General features: G+C 42.2%; 1 protein-coding gene across 1 annotated transcript in view; it reads left to right on the forward strand.

Moving 5' to 3' along the window:
* The window catches only part of Ints4 (integrator complex subunit 4), a 65,264-nt gene that overhangs the window by 20,064 nt on the left and 22,417 nt on the right, over window positions 1-22,783 (forward strand). The window contains exons 7-15 of the mRNA XM_051148977.1: window positions 1,338-1,426; window positions 2,480-2,600; window positions 8,094-8,165; window positions 9,014-9,188; window positions 10,906-11,111; window positions 15,282-15,424; window positions 19,058-19,173; window positions 20,680-20,813; window positions 22,546-22,703. Coding sequence (XP_051004934.1) covers window positions 1,338-1,426; window positions 2,480-2,600; window positions 8,094-8,165; window positions 9,014-9,188; window positions 10,906-11,111; window positions 15,282-15,424; window positions 19,058-19,173; window positions 20,680-20,813; window positions 22,546-22,703 — 1,214 coding nt within the window. The remainder of the gene's footprint in view (window positions 1-1,337; window positions 1,427-2,479; window positions 2,601-8,093; window positions 8,166-9,013; window positions 9,189-10,905; window positions 11,112-15,281; window positions 15,425-19,057; window positions 19,174-20,679; window positions 20,814-22,545; window positions 22,704-22,783) is intronic.

The raw sequence follows: 22,783 nt of genomic DNA on the forward strand, positions 1-22,783 counted from the left end.
AGGGCTTTAGCTGCCTAAACATGGCCACATTTGTTGGGATGGTTGTGAAGCCATATCTTAAACAGACTTTGGAGAACAGTGTAAGCTATATATGTAATTCAATATGAACCCATGTACAGAGACTTGTAGTAAGGTGCACGAATGCTAATTACATGAAGAAAGTATGATTAGAAGTAAGGAAAGTGGGCTGGGGGTGTACCTTTGTGGGCGAAAGCTTGTTTAGAATGCTCAAGGTCCTGGGGTGAACTCCTAGTACTGAAACGTAGTACTAATTAGGACACGTCATGGTCTTGCTTATCTCTCTTTGTCTGGGCCATACTTGAAGTCAATTCTGGCACCACACATGGTAAACTGAATGTTTCTGATGGGTGACCGTGGATCATATGAGAAGATGGCACATCAATGTAATACTGCTTTTTTAAAAAAGGGGGCATAATGAAGTTGTGAAAAGATTGTTTGACAGCTTAATCAAATGTCTTAGAAAGTGGTCTTCCTTCTTCTCTTTCTCTTTCTTTCTTTCTTTCTTTCTTTCTTTCTTTCTTTCTTTCTTGAGACAGGGTGTGTGTGTGTGTGTGTGTGTGTGTGTGTGTGTGTGTGTGTGTGTGTGTGTGTGTGTAAAACTCTGGCTATCCTGGAACTAGGTCTTTAGACCATGCTGACCTTGGCTCATAGAGATCCTCCTGCCTCTGCCTCCCCAGTCGCTAGGACTAAAGCCGTGTACCACCACACCTGCCAGAGGGTGGTTGTCCTGCTGGAGGATGCAGTCTAAACCTACCCTCAGATCAGATTTTGTTAGCTTACTATGAATAGTTTTATCTATTGTTGGAAATTAGAATTAGCCACATTACTGGGACTAATGTGTATATATCTTTTGCGGTACTGTGAGAGCTTTGAGTACTCTAAATAGCTTTGCTGTCTGTTGTTGCTCTAGGTATCTGTCACTGTGGTTCTGCTTTCCACATGGGGTGTGCTGTTACACAGTGAGAATACGTTCTGAAAAGCTTACACGTTTTCTGGGTTTTTCGAGGGGTGGTTGTGGTTTTGAGACAGGGTTTCTCTGTGTAGCCTTTGTTGTCCTGGACTCAATTTGTAGACCAGGCTGGCCTCGAACTCACAGAGATCCACCTGCTTTTGCCTCCTGAGTGCTGGGATTACAATGCATGTGCCATCACATCCAGCTGTCAAAATTTCTTGGTTGGGCAAGAGTTCAAGAAGTTAAAAGTGCTCTGAAGTATTTTGACTGGCATCCTTATCCAGCCGTCCTGCCTTCATTTTGAAAGTATTTGAACATCATCAGTGAGAACACAGACTGACAGACGTGCGGTCTTTCTTTGCAGGCTTGTAAATTGCTTTCTGATGACTACGAGCAGGTGCGCAGCGCTGCGGTCCAACTTATCTGGGTTGTCAGCCAGCTCTATCCCGAGAGGTCAGTAGGTGTAAGCCAGCCTTCTCATTGCTGAGCCATTTCTGTCACCTTCCACCATATTAAAAGCTACCTAGAGAAAAAAAAATGTTTAGATATTTGGAAGGCAGTGTGAAATAGAGGGGGAGGATATGGGCCTTAACAGTCAGATTCCTGTGAACTGAACTTTGGGAACGATACTTAACTCTTTTGGGTCCCAGCATCCTCATCTACTACTGAAGAAAGTGCACTGTGTCTCTAAAGTGCCTTTCTGTACTTTTATTTTGAAACAGGCAGGTAGAGAAGGAATGAGAATGAGAATTTTAGTTAGTTTGGTTTAGGCCAAACGCTATGTAAAAGATACCAAGTGTGTATGTCTATGGGCATGTGTGCCACGTGTGCATGTGCAGAGCAGAGGACATAGTCCAGGCATCATTTCTCCTTCCAATATGTAGATTCTGGGGATAAAGCTCAGGCTGCCATATTTGATAACAAGCACTTTTACTTTATAAGCCATCTGCTTAAAAATATTTTCATAGCACTTAAATTATTGATTCACAATGATTCTTTGATATGAAGATTTATAATAATTACCCTATAGATAAAGAGTTGATTGTTCCTTTCCATTAATCTGTTATCCAGAATTGGAAAGCCAGAATGGACTGAGAATTCTATAGGAAGGAGCTTCATTTATTTGTGATTTACACAAAAACACATATGCACGCACGCATGCACGCACGCATGTGCACGCATCTAGAACTTGCTTTTGTCGTATTCAGACTTACAGGTTTGTTTTATATAGGTTTAGGGCACTACCACTGAACTATACTTCTGCCCCCAAGTTCTTGGTTTCTTCATAAGTCTTTGAGCCTTTGATGGGTTATACATGCTTATTCAAGACACTGAAAGTTTACAGTGAGTTAAAATCAACGGACCCTTTTTCCAGTGCGCTGAAGTGTATCTTTCAGTTTAGGATTTCCTACGTACAGTTTTCACTAGTTGTCCTCAGAGTGCTGAAGTGCAGGCTCAGGCTCATGTTCTGTCATATGTGGTTTCTCCCCTTTTTCCTTTATTTAGCATCGTTCCAATACCTTCTTCTAATGAAGAAATTCGTTTGGTTGATGATGCATTTGGAAAAATTTGCCACATGGTTAGTGACGGCTCCTGGGTGGTTCGAGTTCAAGCAGCAAAGCTTTTGGTAAGTTAAACTTTTTTTGAATGCACACAATGCCTGTTATGTTTTTACAAACATCTTGAGAAACTGTAGATAGGGTCAGCTATGTCTTAATATTTTAGAAACCTCATAATTTCTCCAATAGCTTATCCCCCCCCCCCAACATTTTTTTACACTATATGCTTCTTTACTGTGTTTATTTACAAGTAGAACTAACTTGGTTATAAATCCTTAATAAAGTCAAGAATCAGTCCAAACTCTAAACCAAAGTAAGCATCCATCCCTGGGCTGTGATACCACCATACATGCGTCCCTGCATGAAGATTGGGGCAGGCGTGGTGGGGTGTCCAAGCACACAAGTGAAAAGAAAAGGCGGGTAAACCCTTACCACCCGTTTAGAGCACACAGACTCTTCTACCATGTGGGAGCCAGGGACTGAACTCAGGGCTCTAGGCTTGGTAGCAAATACCCTTAACCCAGTGAGCCATCTCATTAGCCCATAAATTTTAGTTTTCTTGTCTATAAAATGTAGAATGTAATACAAAATTAGAAGTTTAAAAGGATTAAAGATTGCCTATAAAAAGTGTATATGACTATATGTATGTATGCATGCATATGTGTTTCTATATAAGAAAGTAGGCATAACTATATGTAAATATGTACATATATATGGCTAAAAAGCCTAGTTGGCTAGAAATTTTATAAATAGTGGCAACTATAATTACTAATGTTATTCGCAACATTGGATTATTAATCACTCTTGAGTACAAACATAATTACATAATTTAAAGTGACTAAAGTAGGGCTGAGGAGATGGCTCAGTGAAGAGGCTGAGCTTGCTGAAGCTGAGGGATGGGTATGAGCTGGCTGGTTAGTCAGCTAAGAAGCAGTACAGAATCATTTATGCTAATAGGCCAGATGCTAGAACTACCAGTAGTGGGTGAGGGATGTGTAACAGGCTCAGGAGAAAGGAGAAGCCAGACCCCTTACAAATTTACAGTAAAATGATAATGTGTGCTGCACAAAAAGTGAGAGTTCCCCACTCTCCATTATAGCAAGACAAGAAACTTCCACATGTGTGTTGTATTGGAGAACTTAGACCATTTGAGGGCTGGGCGTGGTGGCACACGCCTTTAATCCCAGCACTCGGGAGGCAGAGGCAGGAGGATCTTTGTGAGTTCGAGGCCAGCCTGGTCTACAAAGTGAGTCCAGGACAGCCAAGGATATACAGAGAGACCCTGTCTGGAAAAAAAACCAAAGGGGGGCGGGGGGCGGGGAGACCATTTGAAAGAAATTAGGCCTGCTGCTGCTGCTTCTGATTATTATAATTATTACTCATAACTTCCCAAAGAGGTTAAGAAGAAGTTCCCCAAACTGTGCCTTCGAGTAAGCGCATCAGTGCCACCATTAGAATTACAGTCACTACTTTGAACTTAGGTCTATCTGCGATGTGGTTTTTGTGTGGAGAATTCTACAGAGTATGTTGAATTCCTCTTACCCAGTAAAAGTAAACTATATTTAAGTCTTTGATCTTAGAAATTGTAACTTTTTTAGACTCTTGCTTGTAGGCCTCTGTGCTTGCAAGTATGCCACCACTGGTGTCCTGGGTAATGCTCACGTTCTAGTTAGTTAGTGGCAGCTTAACATCTGATGCACTGTTGTCTTTGCTGGTATCTTGCTGTCTTTTACTCTCCTAATTAGATAAAAGGTAGAAGCCTTAAAGCTAGAAAAAAGAATGAATACACGGGCTTGAGATGGCTCTGCGGGTAAAAGTGCTTCTGCAAGCCGATAGCCTGAGTGTGATGCCTGGAACCTCTGTAAAAGTGAAAAGGGAGAACTGACTTCCGGAAGTGTCCTCACCACCACATGGACGTGCATGCATACACACACCCTACACATACACACAATGATAAGACAAGTTTTTAAAGCAGTTTTTGCTCTGGAAGCATGGTTTTTGTTTTTTTCGAGAGAAGGTGTTTCTGTGTAGCCTTGGCTGTCCTGGACTTGCTGTGTAGACCAGGCTGGCCTCGAGCTCACAGCAATCCACCTGCCTCTGCCTCCTGAGTGCTGGGATTAAAGGCGTGCACTACCATGCCTGGCTTTGGAAGCACGTTTAATACTGTTAACTCTCTTGTTTTAGAGCCAGTGTATAAAGCTCTCCAGTGAAAGGGCTTTCTCAGGATTGCAGGGGTTTTGTTTTTTTTATTTGATTTGTTTTGATTTTTTTGGAGACGGGTTTCTCTGTAGCCTTAGCTGTCCTGGAACTAGTTTGTAGACCAGGCTGCCTTTGAACTCACAGAGATCCATCTGCCTCTGCCTCTGCCTCCCAGGTGCTGAAATTAAAGGCACGTGCCACCACCACCCAGTTTTTTTTTTTGTTGTTTTTTTGGTTTTTTTTGGTTTTTCGAGACCGGGTCTCTCTGTGCAGCCTTGGCTGTCCTGGACTCGCTTTGTAGACCAGGCTGGCCTCGAACTCACAGCAATCTGCCTGCCTCTGCCTCCCAAGTGCTGGGATTAAAGGCGTGCGCCACCGCGCCCGGCCCACCACCCAGTTTTGATATGTCTTTTATCCATCGGTTCATCAGCTTGTATCAGTTCTGCCCCTGTAATATTACCTAAATCCACCATTTCTTTTCTCCCTCTCCTGGGTCCTACTGATGTAAGCTTTACCATTTTTCAATTGGATTACTATGCTCTTGACATTTGTGAATTTAAAATGGGAAGCTCTGTATCCAGATCTAGCCAGTGGACAGCACATTCTCCACAATTGTGTGGAGAGCAGGGACTGACTCAGACATGAGCTCTGGTGCCCCCATTAGACCACTTCCCCTTGGTGGGGAGACCTGGTGACACTCAGAGGAACAGGAAGCGGGCTACCAGGAAGAGACCTGATAGGCTGTGATCTTATAGTGGGGGCTAGGTCCCCTTCTGTCACAGACCTAGGGGAGGGGAATAGGATGAAAGAAGGAAGGGGGGGAGGGAACGACAGGAAGATACAAGTGAGGGGATAACAAATTAGATGTAAGCTGAATAAATTACTTAAAAAATAAAATGGGAAGCTTCGGCTATTCTCAGATGATACTGAACGTATATTACAAGTGATATAAAATTTCTTGAGGTCCTCTTCTGTGCTCCTGTGGTAGGAGAGAGCGCAGCTCAAGGCTCTGAAGGGAGGTATTGGAAACTGGACAAACTTACTATGAATGTTTCTCATTAGACTGTTTCTTTGTTGGAGAAATGCTCTTTAAATCCAAGTAATGCTGGTGATAAAACTGTGGAGAAAGTGTGATGGTGTATGCTTGTGATCCCTGCACTGTGGAATCAGAGGCAGGAGGATCACTGCAATTAGAGATCACTCTACTCTTATCTAGTAAGTTCCAGGCCAGACAGGGAAGAAAGATCCAAGCCAGTGTGAACATGTCCACGTTTGCCAACATAGGACTTAGATATATGCCATATGAATGTGGATTTGTATTTCATAAGGCTCATCCTGTAACAGTGTGGTGAATGGACCAGACATAGTCAAATGAAAGCAAAAACACTAGCTTAGGAGGCTACAAGTGCTACGATTAAAGGCATGCACCACCACCACCACCACCACCACCCCAGCTGCTTTTTAAATTAAAAAAAAAAATTGTGTGTGTTTTGCACCATGTATGTGTAGTGCCCAGAGAAGTCAGAAGAGGATATCAGATCTCCTAAAACTAGAGTAACAAATGGCTATGAGATACCATGTTGGTCCTGGGAACCAAACCCTGGTCCTCTGCAAGAATGAGTAGCAAGTTCTCTGAACAGTTGAGCCATATCTCCAGTCATCCTCTGTGGCCCCTGCCTTAAATTAAATGCCCTATAGAGATTATCTAATATTTTTCATTAGGCAGACTCTGGATTCCTTAATAACAAGACTGCAGAATATGATCCTAGTCATCATAACTCACTTTGCCTCCCTGGACCTATGTTCTATTCATCAAGCCACTTGTCCTTTCCACGTGGATGTTCTCGTCACGTGATTGCACTCTGATTTCCCATTCCCCACTCATAGATATCTCTGCTCTGTACCTCATGTTACTTAGTCTCTTAGTTTCTGTAGCATCTTTTATAAATGTATATTACAACGTTTCATACCATAATGAAGTTATGTTAAGTCTTGTTAGTTTTTCTCATTAGCTTTCGAGATCATTGACAGAAAATTGATGTCTTTTTATTTTGTATATCTGTTCCTGATAACTGTAAGCGTATAATTGAATGGTTGTTGCATAAATGCTTATTTTAATATATGAGTGGGTAAATAGATGGGTGGAAAGAATAGAATAAAAAGGAACGGAACTCAGGCCTATTGAGAGATAAATACATGAATATCAGGAGTTCAAGACCAGCCTCAGCTAGATAGTGAGTTCTAGCCTAGGCTATATGAGACCTTGACCCCACCACGCCCCCCAAAAAGGGAAGGATTGATAGAAAAAGATGATGAGAAAAGGTGGCTAAAAGAAAGGGTTTCTCCTGCCTAGCTTTATATTCCAGCTCTGAATTTATAACTGTGTTATTTAATATTTTTATGCTCCCTCCATGCAAAAATTGAACTAATTAATGGTGGTATTAATAGTATTCTAGTGAGGGTTAAAAGCATTGAGATATGTATAAAGCTCTCAGAACAGTATATGGAACAGAGTAAGTTCTGTCAAAGTTAGAGATAGCTTCTATAACTGTTGCTGGTATTCTTATTTTAACAATATATTCCTGATGATTTAGAACATACAGCCACCTTAGTTATCAAGAATATTGAAGAGAGTCCTTAAAAGCTGTGGTCAAGATTCTGAAGTATTGTTCTTCACAGCTGATGACTTGATGACTTCTGGCTAGGGAGTGGGAAAATATTCAGTTATCTTTACGGGGCTCTCCACTGGGAGTTTAGCCATGCTCCCGTGAGTATATGGGCAACAGACATAAGTTGGATTTGGTATATATCTTTGGAGAGAGCACAAGGGTAGGAAGGTGGACTTGGGAGGAAGGGGAAGTGAGTGTGATTGCGGTGCACCATATGAAACTTCTGAATAACTAATAAAGTTATTATGTTGGAGGAAAAAAGTGAGAGGACATAAACACTTTAAAATAGCTTCAAGAACTCCCTGAAACCGACAGTATTCACTCTCACTCCCATGAAGAAACCCAGGTCCTCATACTGCTTAGGCGAGGCTTTGACAAACTGAGCCACCAAGATAGGAACAGTCGTTAACCTGTAGATATGCCTACACGTGTGTGGTGCGCTCAGGGGTCCAGTTTTCATAAGCTGCATCTCATGCTGGTTTGGAGCTACACAGTGGCAACTGTCTTTGAGTACCTTCAGCTCCAGTACGCAGCCCCTTCCCCATATTTCTGTAAGTAGCTCCAATAAAGTTCATTGGTTCAATAACAACAGGATGATGTCACCTTTATGCATTTACTTGTAAACTTTGAATGTTAAGGGCCGTTTGAATCACAAGAGTTGTTTCATATGCTCTGGACTCACTCTCCTTGCAGGGCTCTATGGAGCAAGTCAGTTCTCATTTCTTGGAGCAGACTCTTGACAAGAAGCTGATGTCAGATCTAAGGGTAACTTGAATTCTTTGTTTAAACTGGCTTTCTATAATTAACATTAGTGTAGCTATGTGGTGAGCTGTGTTGATTTAATTTAGCAGTCCATACTTTTATTACATTAATACCAGCTACCAGGCTACATTTTAATTCAAAATCATAGTAACTTGAACCAAATTATAAGCTACATCATGCATTTCGTTCTGTAATGAAATACTTTGCAAAGGTTATGTTAAACAAGAGGTGGCATTTACTTTCTGTTCTTAGAAACTGTGGAGGTCTGGTCTTATCAGTTTATAAGAGTTATAGAGGCTTTTTGCGGGGAGGGTTTTTTGTTTTTAGCTTTTGTTTGTTTGGGTTTTTTTTTGAGACATGGTTTATCCATGTATCCCTGGCTGGCCTGGGCTCACTTTGAAGACCAGGCTGGCCTTGAACTCACAGTGATTTGCCTGCTTCTGTCTCCTGAGTGCTGGGATTAAAGGCGTGTGCCACCAAACCCTGCCTAGTTAGAGTTTTTAAAATAAATAAATAAAATAAATTTAGGGGAACATGGCTTATTTATACATAGTCCCAGTGGCTTTGACAATTTTGATACCTTCCCTAGCTTTTTAAATGTGTTTTAAGCACAGAAATGTTGTATGTTTATAATTTAGCAGTCTAACTTTTTAAAATTTATTTTTAGTTTATCTATATAAGTGTTTTGCCTGCATGTATGTATGTATGATAGACTTGTGAACCTTTCGTCTCATTTCTCTGCTTTGAACTGTCCATGCATCTCCAAGAGTAGTTTTGTTACCTCCTTGCTGTCAGTTTTAGGTGCTCCTTAGTGTTCTCCTTCAAGCAGTAACTGTTGTCATCTTCTACAGAGGAAACGCACTGCACATGAGCGTGCCAAGGAACTTTACAGTTCAGGGGAGTTTTCCAGTGGCAGGAAGTGGGGAGATGATGCTCCCAAGGAAGAAATAGACACGGGGGCCGTGAACTTGATAGAGTCAGGAGCTTGTGGAGCCTTTGTCCATGGGCTGGAAGATGAGATGTACGGTAAGTGTGGCTGGTAATATCAGTAGTTCCCATGTCCTTTGCTTTGTGTTAGGTATTGAAGGCAGTGATGTAAAATGCATCATCTGGCCCTGCCAGTTGTCTCAGCAGGTAAAGGTGCTTCCTGTGCAAGTCTGGAGCCCTCAGCACAGTCTCCAGAACCCACAGGAAAGGTGGGAGAAGAAAGCTCACTCAGTCAGCCTTTGTCCTGTCCCTCCACACATGTGCCATGGCCCTAATTATATCTCTCTCACATATGTATCACAATCACACATGCGTGCAAACACAGTTTATAAAGTGCCCTTCTTTCCTTTAGCCTTGCAGTCTCTGTGTAAAGTATCTACTATGAAGGAGAGGCTGAGGCCAAGCAGTATGATGCAGTGGTTAAATTCTGATTTCAGCATGTCTGTAAAGTGAGAATGATAGTCCTAAGCAACTCTCTGAACTGTAAAAATTAAATAAGATTCTGTACACGTAAAGTGCTTGGCATGATACACAATCTTTTTGTAGTAAGAACTTAGTAATAAAAAGTCCTATTAATAATGCTAATTTAGTTACTCAGACATCAAGATTTAAGTTCAAGTGTTTGTGACCAGAAAGTGTTTCTTCTATCTTCCTTTGGCCTTTTTGAAAATTTTTGTGTCATATTATCCATCCATCCAACCATCCATCCATCTGTCTAATGGAGTCTTACTAGATAGCTCTGGCTGGCCTAGAACTTTATATATGGACCAGGCCTGCTTCTGCCTTCTCAGTGCTAGGCTTAAAGATGTGGATCATCACTTTATTCCTTGAAAGCTTTCCTGGTTCCACATATGCGTTATAATCCTGGAGTTTTTCTGCGGGGCCTTTGAGAAGTATCTTGCCATTTTCCTCTTCTCTTCCCTCATCTCCCTCCTTTCCCCTCTCTTTGTTATTTTCAACCTTAGAAAAGCTCAGTTAGAGAGTTGAGGTTGTAGTTCAGTTGGCAGATTGCTTCCTAGCATGTATGAAGTGGTGAGGAGATTACTACAATTTGCTCTGAGACCTGGCTTCGTAGGAGCAGCATGTCCCTTAACCACACACAGTGTGATGCCAGCTGGAGTTGCTGGTGTTTTCTCTTCCCTTATTGACTTTGAGGCAAGTAGACTCATTTTTGCCAAATCTTTGTTCTAAGATGATAATAGATACTTAGCTTATTTCAATCTTAATATTGGTAAGTTATTTAACATCTGACCTTTAAATATATTTTCATGTATTTGGAATACTGAAATAAGGCATTACCATCTTCAAGAAATTCAGTGAATTTAGGCAGCTAAGTTACCTGATCACATCCATACGGATAAAATGTGAGCCTTAGTCCTTGGGACACAAAGCCCATGTTAAGCATCGTGTGATGGTGACAAAAAGGAGATGCTCCTGGGAGGATCTGTAGACTGGGAAAAGAGTAGAGAATAAAAGTGGCCTCAGTGAGAAGGTATCCATGTGTTTATATATTTGTTTGTTCCAAAAGGTTTATTTATTTTTATTTTATGTGCATTGATGTTTTGTCTGCATGTGTGTCTGTGAGATTGTCAATTCCCTGGAACTGGAGGTACAGATAGTTGTGAGCTGCCATGTGCTTGCTGGGAATTGAACCTGGGTCCTCTAGACGAGCAGCCTGAGCCATCTCTCCAGCCTTGAATCCATGTTTTTATGGCTCTTAAATAGTGTTCAGTTTAATTTGTTTTTTGCTCACCAGAGGTTCGCATTGCTGCTGTGGAAGCTCTCTGTATGCTGGCCCAGTCTTCACCTTCTTTTGCTGAAAAGTGCCTTGATTTCCTAGTCGACATGTTTAATGATGAAATTGAGGAAGTGCGTCTACAGTCCATACATACCATGAGAAAAATCTCTAACAATATCACCCTCCGAGAAGATCAGCTGGATACGGTCCTGGCCGTGTTAGAGGTGAGTGTTCCTAGTTAGCCGTTCATTTCTTCATCAGACACCTATGAGGCCATCCCCCTTTAAAACCAGGCAGCACAGCTCTCTACCATCTTAACCGTATTCCTCCCCAAAGTGGAGCTGGATAGTAGCAGGAAAGCTGAATAGCTCACTATTGCTGTAACCAGGGAAGGGAATAAACAGAATGTCTAACCTGACACCCTGGCTGAGTCAAGGAGACAGAAAAAGTGCTGTGAGGACACTTTGGGGCAGAGGGAGAAGACATAGGAGGCATTTATTTTTAAGGAGGAAGTGGTACCTTTGGCTACATAGAAGGAAAGCAGTGTGAGCGGCTTCTGAAGATCCAGGTGTTAGAAGGTATAAGGCGCCCAGGGAGTCAAAGGTGTTCACTGCAGTGGAAGCATGCAGCTGACAACCTCACGGAGGGCAGGGGACATGTGATGAAGAATTCTTCCACCTTCGCCTTTATTCCATTTACTGCTGCGGCAGGAGAGGGCCTTAGGTTTCTTTCCTACCCTGTAGCTTATAGAGAAGAAGTACTTTGGGGTCACAGTGTCAGTTAAGTGGTTGCTTTGTGTCACACAGAGACTCACTCCCTAGGCTGTAGAACTCATGTTCTTGGGTTATTTTTCTGATGTGTCTGGATTTTATTTCTAAGTGTTGATGTTGGCATCTCACTGTTGAAGAACGGGATCTGGCTTCAGCCCCTCCCCTACACCCATGAGCGGGGGAACAAATGATACCTCGCTATGGCATAATTACTTCAGATTCCTGCAGCATTCTGTTCTGTTTTTTGTCTTATTAAAGATAAGCAGCTTTTAAAAATGTTTTATTTATTTTTCCTTTATGTGCATTGGTATTTTGCCTGCATATATGTCTGTGTGAGGGTGTTGGATTCCCAGGAACTAGAGTTACAGGTAGTTGTGAGCTGTCATGTGGGTGCTGTGAATTGAACCCAGTCCTCTTCTAGAAAGCTGCATATGCTCTTAACCCCTGAGGCAACCCTTCAGCCCCTCCTGCTGCAGCCTCTACAGAAGAGTGTTGTTTCAAAGATCCCTATCACTTTCCCAGTTCCATAGTGCTTCTTTTAAAACTTTTCCTGAATTCACACCTTATTTGTAAACAGGTTTGTAATTCTGAGAAGGCAAATTTATGCTGTGTGTATTGTTTGCCATAGGTGGTCTCTTCCTTTTTAGTTTCTTGTTTGTTTTTTCTTGTTTTGAGACAGTGCCTCACACTGGTTAGAATTTACTGTATCCTAGTCTGACCTTGAAGCCATCAGCCTCCTCAGTGGTGGGATTGCAGACCTGAGCCACCTGGCCTGGCTTTTAGTGTTCTGTATCATGGCTCCTGACCTTGAATTTCATACTACGATCACTTCTGTGTTCTCATACCTTTCCTGACTACTTTGCCTTCCCTGTAGTTTTCCCCTGTGTACAAAACTGTCACTGTTCACTCAGTGGGATTGTTTATCTCCACAGTGTATAAATGCCTCAACTCAGAATTTTGCAGGAGTTTAGGCATATGAACTCCTTCCTCTTCCACCCTGCTGATCACGGCTCCCTTACGTTTACTGTTACTCTCCTTCTTTGCTTTGAGCCTTAGCTAGATGATCCTTCTGGTTGGAATTTGCATTTTTGGCCTATGCTGAGATACTGTCCTACCCAGAGAAATGTGTTTATTCATCAAGTACTGTCAGTGGATTGGAATTATTGTCGTGGCAAAAATAGATACCCGCTCTCATTGAGCATAATTATAGTCTCAAGAGAGGTAAACAGTTTCGGATGGTGACAGATCATGTACAGAAGATACACTGTCTAGACATGTGGGAGATTTTATGATGCATCATCCAGTTAGTCAAGCTTCTGAGGAGATGATACCTAAAGGACAGAATGGCCATGCCTGTGAAGACAGGCAGAGAACTGCTCCTGCAGAGGCTGAGGTACAGCAGAGTAAGAATTTCAGTCCGAGTGGAACTTAGTGAGAAAGTAGAGGTCTCATAAGTAGACTATCTAGTCAGGGAACAAGTAACTCAGGCCACTGTACTTTATTCTAAGCATTATGGGAAACTTGAAGGATTTTGTGGAGAAAAGTTGACCTATAGACTTGATTCACTTTCAGCATTTCTCATTCTTGAAAACTTTTGAAATTTATATCAGATACATTGTTATAGTCTGTCAATCGTTTGATGCACATTGAATACCAGTCTTGTGTCTCCGCTTTATTTTTCTTCTTTTATCATGTCAGTAGGTTTGTCTATCTGTTTTTTCTCCCTGATGAGATCATTAACTCTGTAAGTAGAGTTACTAGGTGATGCCTTTTATTGTGTTCCTTTCAGGCTCAATCTAGAGACTTAGCCATGGTGAATGCTTAGCTAATATTCCTGAAATAAACCTACACAAGTTTGCCACATACCTGGCAATTATATAGTACTTAAGAAACACATAAATTAAAATTGTTTTTTTACTAGTTTGAACATTGTTTCTCCAGGACATCAGTATAGCTTCCTGCTGTCAGCTATGGAGATTTGCTTCTGTGGGAAGCATTCTCTTATGGTTACGTTGACAGTGTTTGGAGTCGCTTTTGTCTTTGCTTTTACTTGCTGTCTTTAGTTTATCTATCTGTATGAGCCAGGTGCTGCTCTAGGGAGGTTATAATAGTGAGTGAAAACCATGATCTTGTTCTCAAGAACCTTATAACTTAATGAGAGTCGGAAATAGTGAAGCAAAGGCTTAATAATAAAGTGAAATAAGCCCACAGCATGCGTGAGATACCGTAAGAGTGTATCAGGGGAATTTGGTTCTGTGTGGTTAGAGAGGATAGCAGTCCGGACAAGGGTATGAGGTTACTCAGACAAGAAAGAGCTAGGTACTAGTTTGGCAAGGCTTGTCCACGGTGTGAGTTGGAAGAATATTCTAGATAGACAAATAGCAGATGCAGTTAGGGTGTGAATGGGAATGCGGCACATTTGAAAAACCAAAAAGAGCTGCGTGTTAGGAAGAAAAATTGCTAGTGTGCTGTGGCATTGTGCTGGAGGGGAGTAAGGGCGGTTCATACAGTCTTACTGCTCATTTGTTGGTTTGCTCTGGCCACACAGACTTCCATGCTGGGTTGGGGGTTTGTTTGTTGTTTGTTTAATATTCTACTATAAGGCATTTATGGGTTTTGTTCCTTTTCATTATAAAATGCTCAATTCAACCTGCTCGCCTCCTTTTATATACGTATTGATATTTTTTGTTTTGTTTTGTTTTGTTTTTTGTTTTGTTTTGTTTTGTTTTGTTTCTTCAAGACAGGATTTCTCTGTGTAACAAAGCCCTAGCTGCTCTGAACTCACTTTGTGTAGACCAAGCTGGCCTTGAACTCACAGAGATCCACCTGCCTCTGCCTCCCCAAGTGCTGAGATTACAAATGTACGCCACCATGGCTAGCTCAGTGTGCAGTTTTTTGTTTGTTTGTTTTTTCTTTTTTCTTTCTTTCTTTTTAAAAAATATGTCCAGGCTGCCTTCAAAGTTGTAATCTTTTTGCCTCTGTTTTCAAAGTGCTGGGGTGAGTGTGTGAAACCATATCCCACATAACCTGCTCTTGCCATGGTTGCACAGAACCTCTTATAACATGGGCATGGAGGTAAAAGTTTCAGACAGGGAGAAAAAGGAAGATGAAAGAGCAAAAAAGGGCTGGACATGGAGGGACAGGGCTGTAATCCCAGTACTTGGGGAGTGGAGGCAGTAGGGCCAGACCTTCAGGGGCATCCTCACATCCTCAACTGCGTAGCTGAAGTTGAACCTGGGTTGTATGAGACCTTACTTAAAAAACAGACAAGCCAGGCGAGGTGGTGTTTGCCTTTAATGCAAGTCTAGCCTGGTCTACATAACAAACTCTAGGCTAACCAAGGCTACATGGTGAATGAAACCTTGCCTCAAATTTTAATGTAAAAACAAAATAAATAAGAATGGGAAGAAGGAAAGAGTGAATAGAAGGGAGCAAGGCCCCTACTTAGATCAATAAAATGAGGTCTTTCCCAGGAGTTTTAGCTAGTAAATCTCTAAATAATTTTCCATATGCGCATCCTAAATGGAAAGGTGGTTATGGAGAAGGGGAGAATATTAGGACACTGAGTTTGCTGGCAGTCACTATTGTTAATTATTACCTTTCTTTTTTTCTCTCCTGAAAAAGGATTCATCCAGAGATATTAGAGAGGCCCTTCATGAGCTCCTGTGCTGCACTAATGTTTCAACGAAAGAAGGGATTCATCTTGCACTGGTGGAGCTACTAAAAAACTTAACCAAGTACCCTACTGACAGGGACTCCATATGGAAGTAAGGACGCGTGCCTCGTTTACGATGACTGTACAGCGCACATTATTTGGTGGATCATCATAGACTAGGTGTAGCCCTCAATTTCACGTTTAATTAGAAGCTGGGTTCAACTTTTCCAAATTATTAAGAATTGGATTCCTAAATTGAATATCACAGATTAGATCTTCCTACCCACCCGTCTTGTAAGTGCCATGTGCTGCCAGGCTTTGGGGCTCTGGAGATGCATATGGGGCCTTTGTCTCTTCTGCACTGTGCACGGCATCACAGCAGTGTCACTGAGTTTAGAGTCAAGGCTGGCAGCTGACTGCACATAGAAGATCTAATCAGTTTTCCACCCAGTCACCTTTACTGACTTCAGCCAAACTGCTAATACTGTTTATGAGCCTCTATCTGAAGAACTACCTGTATACATGTAATATAAGACACATGGTTTAGTATTTTATGTATTCCAGTGAACTTATCTGATAAAGTCATTCCAAAAGGGGAAAAAATCATCTTAAAAGAAAAACCTGGGCCTGGCAGCACACCTCCATAATCCCAACATAGGTGGGCAGATCTCTGAGCTCAAGGTAACAGAGCAAATTTCAGGACAGCCAGGACTACAAAGCGAAACCATGTCCTAAGAAAGCAAACAAGGGCAATTAAGAGCACTTGTTCTTCCACAGGACCTGGCTTCTATTCTCAACACACACATGGTGGCTCACTCCAAGCCTAAGGTGTCTGAGGCATTCTTGTGCTCTCCAAAGTCACTGCATGTATGTGGTTGTTTGACCTTTCGATTGTGTGCGTGTGTGTGTGTGTGTGTGTGTACGTACACATACTTACACAGTTGTCATGATAGGGTGATTTGTGGGATAAAAGGAGAGAAGAGAAAAAGGTCTTACCCTTATAGTACTTCAAAATATTTTGAAGTTATTTATTCTAATTATCACTTAAGCTTTTTCAATCTCTAGAAATACTAAAAGAGAGTATGATAAAAGGAATAAAGGAACAATCAGAGGTGTGTTCTTAAATTGTTACTAATGATAATTGAAAAATGTAGAAGTGGTTGTTTGGTTTTGGTCTTTTGAGACCCAGTTTCTCTATGTAGCCTTGAATGGCATGGAACTTGCTGTGTAGACTAGGCTGTCCTGAAATTCAGAGTTACCTCTGTGTCTGCTTCCAAGTGGTGGGCTTTGAGGCATTCTGTTTCTGTGTCTAGCTCACTACTGAGCAGTAATGCCATCACTGTGGTGAGTGCTGTGGAGGGTTAGAAATGGTCAGCTCATCCAGTCCACTCTCGGGGAGCAGAGGAAAGAGAGGTAGAAGTACATAGATAGAAGGTTGGACAAGACAGTGAACATATCAGTTACGGTAGTGAACATTTAGACATGAAGTCTAGTTTAGAGAGGCTCCACTGTGTGCATCTTCAGAGGGACCTGCTTACTTCCTTTTCCTACCCGAGTTCTGCATCTAAGGAGGAAAATAAAGCTGATCAAACTACAGTCTTTCTAGTGTCCCTGCAGGAAGAGTGAGTAAAGGGCTGATAGGCCAGAAAATTAATGAATGACCTTCTTTTCCAAAAGAGGGAAAGTAAGGCTGGGCACGGTGGTATACACCTTTAATTCCGTTACATGGGAGACAGAAGCTAGCTTGGTCTACAGAACAAGTTCCAGGACAGCAGGGCTATGTAGAGAGAGACCTAGTCTCAAAAAAAAAAAAAAAAAAAAAAAAAAGGAAAATAATAGGTTGGGAAAACCACTTTCCTGTTTTGTTTTGTTTTTGTAAACAAATGTTAACTGAAACCTTTTTTCTTTTAAGGTTATTTATTTTATTTTATGTGCGAAAAGGTTTTGCCTACCTGCATCTTGTGTATCTCTGGTACCCAAGGAGGTCAGAAGAGGGTGTCAGATTACCTGGAACTAGGGTTAGAGGTGGTTGTGAGCTGCACTGTGGGTGTGGTAATCAAAGCCAGGTCCTCCTAAGAACAAATGCTCTTAACCAAGCCTGTTCCTGCTGTTTTCTCTCTTTTGCTGATCTACCTACTCACTGGCTTCTGAAGTCCTATCAGCCGAACACTTTATCTGATCCTAACTGCCTCATTGCCAGTTAGAGTGCAAAGTGTCTCATTTGACTTGTCATTACCCTGCTGTGCTGGTTACCTCTGCCTCAGCTGGCTGGCACAGAAGCTCAGTAGGACAGGCTTTAGCACTTAGATTTCTTCTTGTGTGGAGGGAGGTATGAGGGGTGTGTGTGTGTGTGTGTGTAAGTCAATGCTTCCTCGATGTTAATTTTTAAAAATTGTTCCATGTCTATGGTGTTCTGCCTGCCTGTGTGCCTGTGCGCCATGCTGCTGCCCCTGGAGGCCAGAAGAGAACCTATGGAATTAGAGATGATTGTAAGGGGCCGTGTGGGTGCTGGAATCAAGCTCAGCCATTTGGAAGAACAGCCAGTGCTCTGAACCACTGAGCCACCTCTCCAGTGTCCTCCACTTTATTTTTGAGACAGGGTCTCTTACAGAATCCAAAGCTTGTTACTTGGACTGTCTGGCCAACAAGTTCCCAGGGATCAGCTGGTTTCAGTCTGCTAAGTGCTGGGATTGCAGGCACAAGCTGTCCAGTTTTGTATGTTGTTGTTTGCATGGGTGCTCAGGGTGTCCACCCACAGGCTTCCTGCCAAGCTGTTTACCACCTCTTCGGCCCCTCTTTGTAATTCAGTGTGGCCAAGCTGTTAACACTTCTAAACCAGAACCTAGCAAAAAATAAAAATACACAATTGCCTCACTTGTGTTTTGTAAAGCTTGGAAAAGCTCCTTCTTTTCACTGCAATAGCTAATTTTTACTGGGTTCTTACAAACAATACTCTTAAATACTTTGCATTTTTTCTCATTTAAATCCTGTTTTATAAAGAGCCTGCCCAAGATTACATAGTCTCAGGACATTCCTTAGGATATCAGTTGTGATCTTTCTTTCTTTTATTTTTTTTCTTACTACAGGTTAAAAAGTCTATCTCAAATCATTTAAACAATAAATCTAATTTTTACATAGCAATACATGATAAATTGGTTTCAAGATTGACCAGCTTATCAGAGTGAGAGTCCTGGTTGATGAGTTCAGTTGACCGCCTACCCCCCCCCCACACACACACACACACTTGCTTCATAAAATAGCATCTACAGACCCAGAGGGAGGGATGTTTCCTTCGTGTGTTTCTTTTTGTGCAGGTAGAAAGTCATTATTGAGCAGCTTCCCAGCAGGCTTCTCTTGCTCCGTTGGCCAGGATTGAATTACTTGACTGCTAGCAGAGCATCTGCTGGACAATGGGTTGAGTCAGCAGTGGTCCACCCGTGGGCTGGACGTTCTTCCTGGTAGCACCTCACTGTTTTCCTGGTGCCCAAAGATTCGGTTTTCTTGGCAGGGAAGATGGAGGAACTGGCTGTTGGTAAACAACCAGTAATCTGCATTTGAACTCTTTTATTTTCATAATAGCCATTTCTAGGTGAATTAGCTGAGTTCCTGAACAATTGACTGATTTCCCTGAAGTTGTAGAGTAGTCGGAACTGGATAATACATTTCCCAGTCAGGCTCTCTGATACAGCTCCTGTGTTTGTTGAGGCACTTGTTAATTTACTGATGTGGTTTCTATGTGTTTCAGGTGCTTGAAGTTTCTGGGAAGTCGACACCCGACCCTGGTGCTTCCTTTGGTGCCAGAGCTCTTGAGCACTCACCCATTTTTTGATACAGCTGAACCAGACATGGATGATCCAGCTTGTATCCTCCGCGTAGTTCACATGGGTCCTGCTGTCCCAGCATAGAGCAGTGGATTCTGCAGTGCTCTGAATTTTACTTAAAATGCTTTCTTTTGGTAACATTGTATGTCAGAGGGACTCTGGTGGCCACATGTCCTATTGTACCACTCACTGTGGGCCAGGCAGTCACACATGAGTCTGTGGGGGCCAAACCTGTTGAAACCACCACATCGTCTAACAGCAGCCAGTGCCATTGCCCTACTTAGCACCTCACACACTTCACACGTCCCTTATACATTTTCTTCATTTTATTACTGATTTGCTGTACAACCTTGGGAGAGGAGGCAGAGGATCTTTGCTTTTGTTTTTTTTTTTTAAGATGAAACTGAGTTTTAAGTAAGTAAAAAAAGAAATCAGATCTGTAGCCAAATGTTGAGGCATATACTTGTGGGCTGATGCAAAATTTTGAGACTAACCTGGCATTCATCTAAGATGCATTGTGAAAGTGTTTGTTTGTTTTTAAGATTAGGGATAAGGGAAAGAGGCTGGAGGTGCAGCTAAGTGATGGAGGACTTGGGTGTGCTTGGATAATATGGGCAAGGCTCTCTTCCACCTCCTACACCACAACAAACAAACAAAGGCTCAAACAGATCTGCCATTAAAGCTTAAAATGTCTGATTTAAAGCTTGTATACTGCTTGGCATGGTGGTGCCCACCTTTAATCCCAGCACTCAGGAGGCAGAGGCAGGCAGATCTCTGTGAGTTCAAAGCCAGCCTGGTCTACAAAGTCCAGGACAGCCAAGGCTACACAGAGGAACTCTATCTCAGAAAAACCAAAATAAATAAATAAGTAAATAACTATAAAGCATGTATATTGAACTTGAGCTGTGCCTCATGTGACCTGCAGCCTGAGGGAGGTGCTGCCCTGAGCAGCCTGCACACTCACTGCTTCTAGCTCAATTTCAGTTGTTCTGACTTTCTCCTGTAGCATGATATGGGGTTGGACTGTTTTCCAGCAGGGGACTGCATTTACACCAGTGCACCCCCACTCTCCATATGTAGATCCAGATCCAGCATGAGTTTTAGGGATCATTATTGAAACATAATCATCCAAACAAGTGATTACAAGGGGACCGCTGCATTCTCCCTTAGTCCTATTGCCCTCACAGTATGCTGGGTTTGTTTATTGGTTTAGCCAGGGTATTATGTAGCCCACCTGGCCTTGAGCTGACATATCTAATCTTGACTTCCTGCTCCTTCTGCCTTGATGGACCTCCTTGGTGCTATTGCTGCGATTATAAGCATGCCCCTGAGTGTGATGTGGCTCTGAGGACTGAACCCAGAGCTTCTTACATGCTCGCCAAGCACTCTACCAGCTGGGCTCCAGCCCTAATTTTGCACTGTTTTGATTCTTGGAAAATGAGGTTCCTTAATGGGAACTTTGGAAATAGGAAGTGAGATGACAGATTATTTATGCCAGTCCTTAATCATTTATGTTCTAAGTTCACTTAACCCACTTATGTATCAGACATTGCAGTTTTGGTTCTTATCTTCAATGCTGCTAAAACCTGTCCAACAATGCCAGCTCTGTTCTCAGACCACACCTTCAGACACTATGCCTACCTCCGAGACAGCCTTTCTCATCTTGTTCCTGCCTTGAGGGTATGTTGAAAGAGTTTTTGGTTTGTCAGTTTTTGTTGCCCTATGTTTATTAAATAGCACTAGGCAGACTATATAGTCTATAAAAATTCATCCACCCATTCTCTTTTTTTAAAATATTTATTATCTATACAATGTTCTACCTGTATTTGTGCCAGCCCACCAGAAGAGGGCACCATATCTCATTATAGATGGTTGTGAGCCACCATGTGGTTGCTGGGAACTAAACTCAGAACCTCTGGAAGAGCAGCCAGTGCTCTTAACCTCTGAGCCATTTCTCCAGCCCCACCCATTCTATTTTTATCTTGGGCTTTTCTTATTCTGTACTTCAAACATTTTATTTTGAGAAAGGGTCTCACTGTGTAGTCTAGGCTGGCCTTGAACTTGTAATCCTTTGGCCTTAGTCTCCCCAGTACTTAGATTCCAGTACTGCTACTATAACCTGTGCTTCTGCTTCTGTGCTTGTTTCCCCCCACCATGTCTGTCCATCCCTCTCTGCCCTCCCTCCCCTTCTCCCTCCCTTCTTTTTTCCTCCTTCACTCCTCCCCTTGTGCTGAATATACAGTCAAGGACACCCTCCTGTCAATTTATATCAATGTCCCTGAGTTTTTAGTTATATAATGTCATACAAGGAAAAAAAAAATAAAGAATCTTTAACAATAGATTATATTCTAGACTAGGATAAACTTGTAGTATTTGTTTTTTTACATTTAATTAGTTTGTGTATGTGTGTGACATGCATGTGGAAGGAGGTCAGCTAGTGGGAGTCAGTTCTTTCTACCATGTGGTCATGTCTGTGTATGTGGGTAAGTGCATGCCAAGACACACATGTAAAGGTCAGAAGATATGTTTTGGAAGTTGCCTCTCTCCTACCACATAGGTCTCAGGGACAAACTGAAGTCCTCAGGCTTGATGATGAATTTGTTTACTTGCTGAGCCATCTCACTTTTTCTTTTCTTTCTTTCTTTCGTTTTTGTTTGTTTTTTGGTTTTTCGAGACAGAATCTCTCTGTGTAGCCTTGGCTGTCCTGGACTCACTCTGCAGACTGGCCTCGAACTCACAACGATCCGCCTGCCTCTGCCTCCTGAGTGCTGGGATTAAAGGCATGCACCACCACGTCCGGCTTTTCCATCTCTTTCTTAAATAGTAACTTTTTCTAATGACTAGAACAGGAATTACAACTATTCACATATAAGACATTTTATAACGTGCTTCATAAACTTATTTGGGAATAAATCATCACTCTCCCATGGAATGAAACACAAGGCTTAAAAATAAATGTACTAAGCCAGGTGCAGTGGCGCACACCTGTAATCCCAGCACTCAAGAGGCACAGGCAAGCCTGTCTCTGTGAGTTTGAGGCTAACCTGGTCTACAAAGCAGGTCCAAGACAGCCAAGGCTATACAGAGAAACTCTGGCTCAAAAACAACAACAAAAAGTACTACACAGATTAAATTTTAGTTCTGTTCCTATGTTCAGCAACAGAAATATCCTATTCTCTTTTTTCATACAATGTTATTGGGCCCCGCTAGCATTCTCATTTATATTTGTGCCTGCCTTCCTAGCTTTTTTTCCTGGTGTTCATGTCCACCCACCCACCCGTGTGTGTGTGTGTGTGTGTGTGTGTGTGTGTGTGTGTGTGTTGAGGGGGTGGATGTTTGTTTTGTGGGTGTGGGTGTGACTATAAACTGAGCCACAGACTTTGCTGATACTGTTGTTCCACTATTTTCTCAGCTACCAGGGAGAAAACTGGTGTCATCAGCTGTCTCTTCTAACATCGCCCCGCATGAAGATCCTTCCCAGCAGTTCCTGCAGCAGAGCCTTGACAGAGTGTACAGTGTTCAGCACCTGGACCCTCAGGGGGCCCAGGAGCTGCTCGAGTTCACCATCAGGTAAGCAAGAAGCCTTTGTCTACTTTCTCTGGCAGCAGCATTTTGTCATGCTCGGCCTGACTGCACTGAATTCCATTGCT

The sequence above is a fragment of the Acomys russatus genome, chromosome 7 (genome assembly GCF_903995435.1).
Source record: "Acomys russatus chromosome 7, mAcoRus1.1, whole genome shotgun sequence".
Taxonomy (NCBI): domain Eukaryota; kingdom Metazoa; phylum Chordata; class Mammalia; order Rodentia; family Muridae; genus Acomys; species Acomys russatus.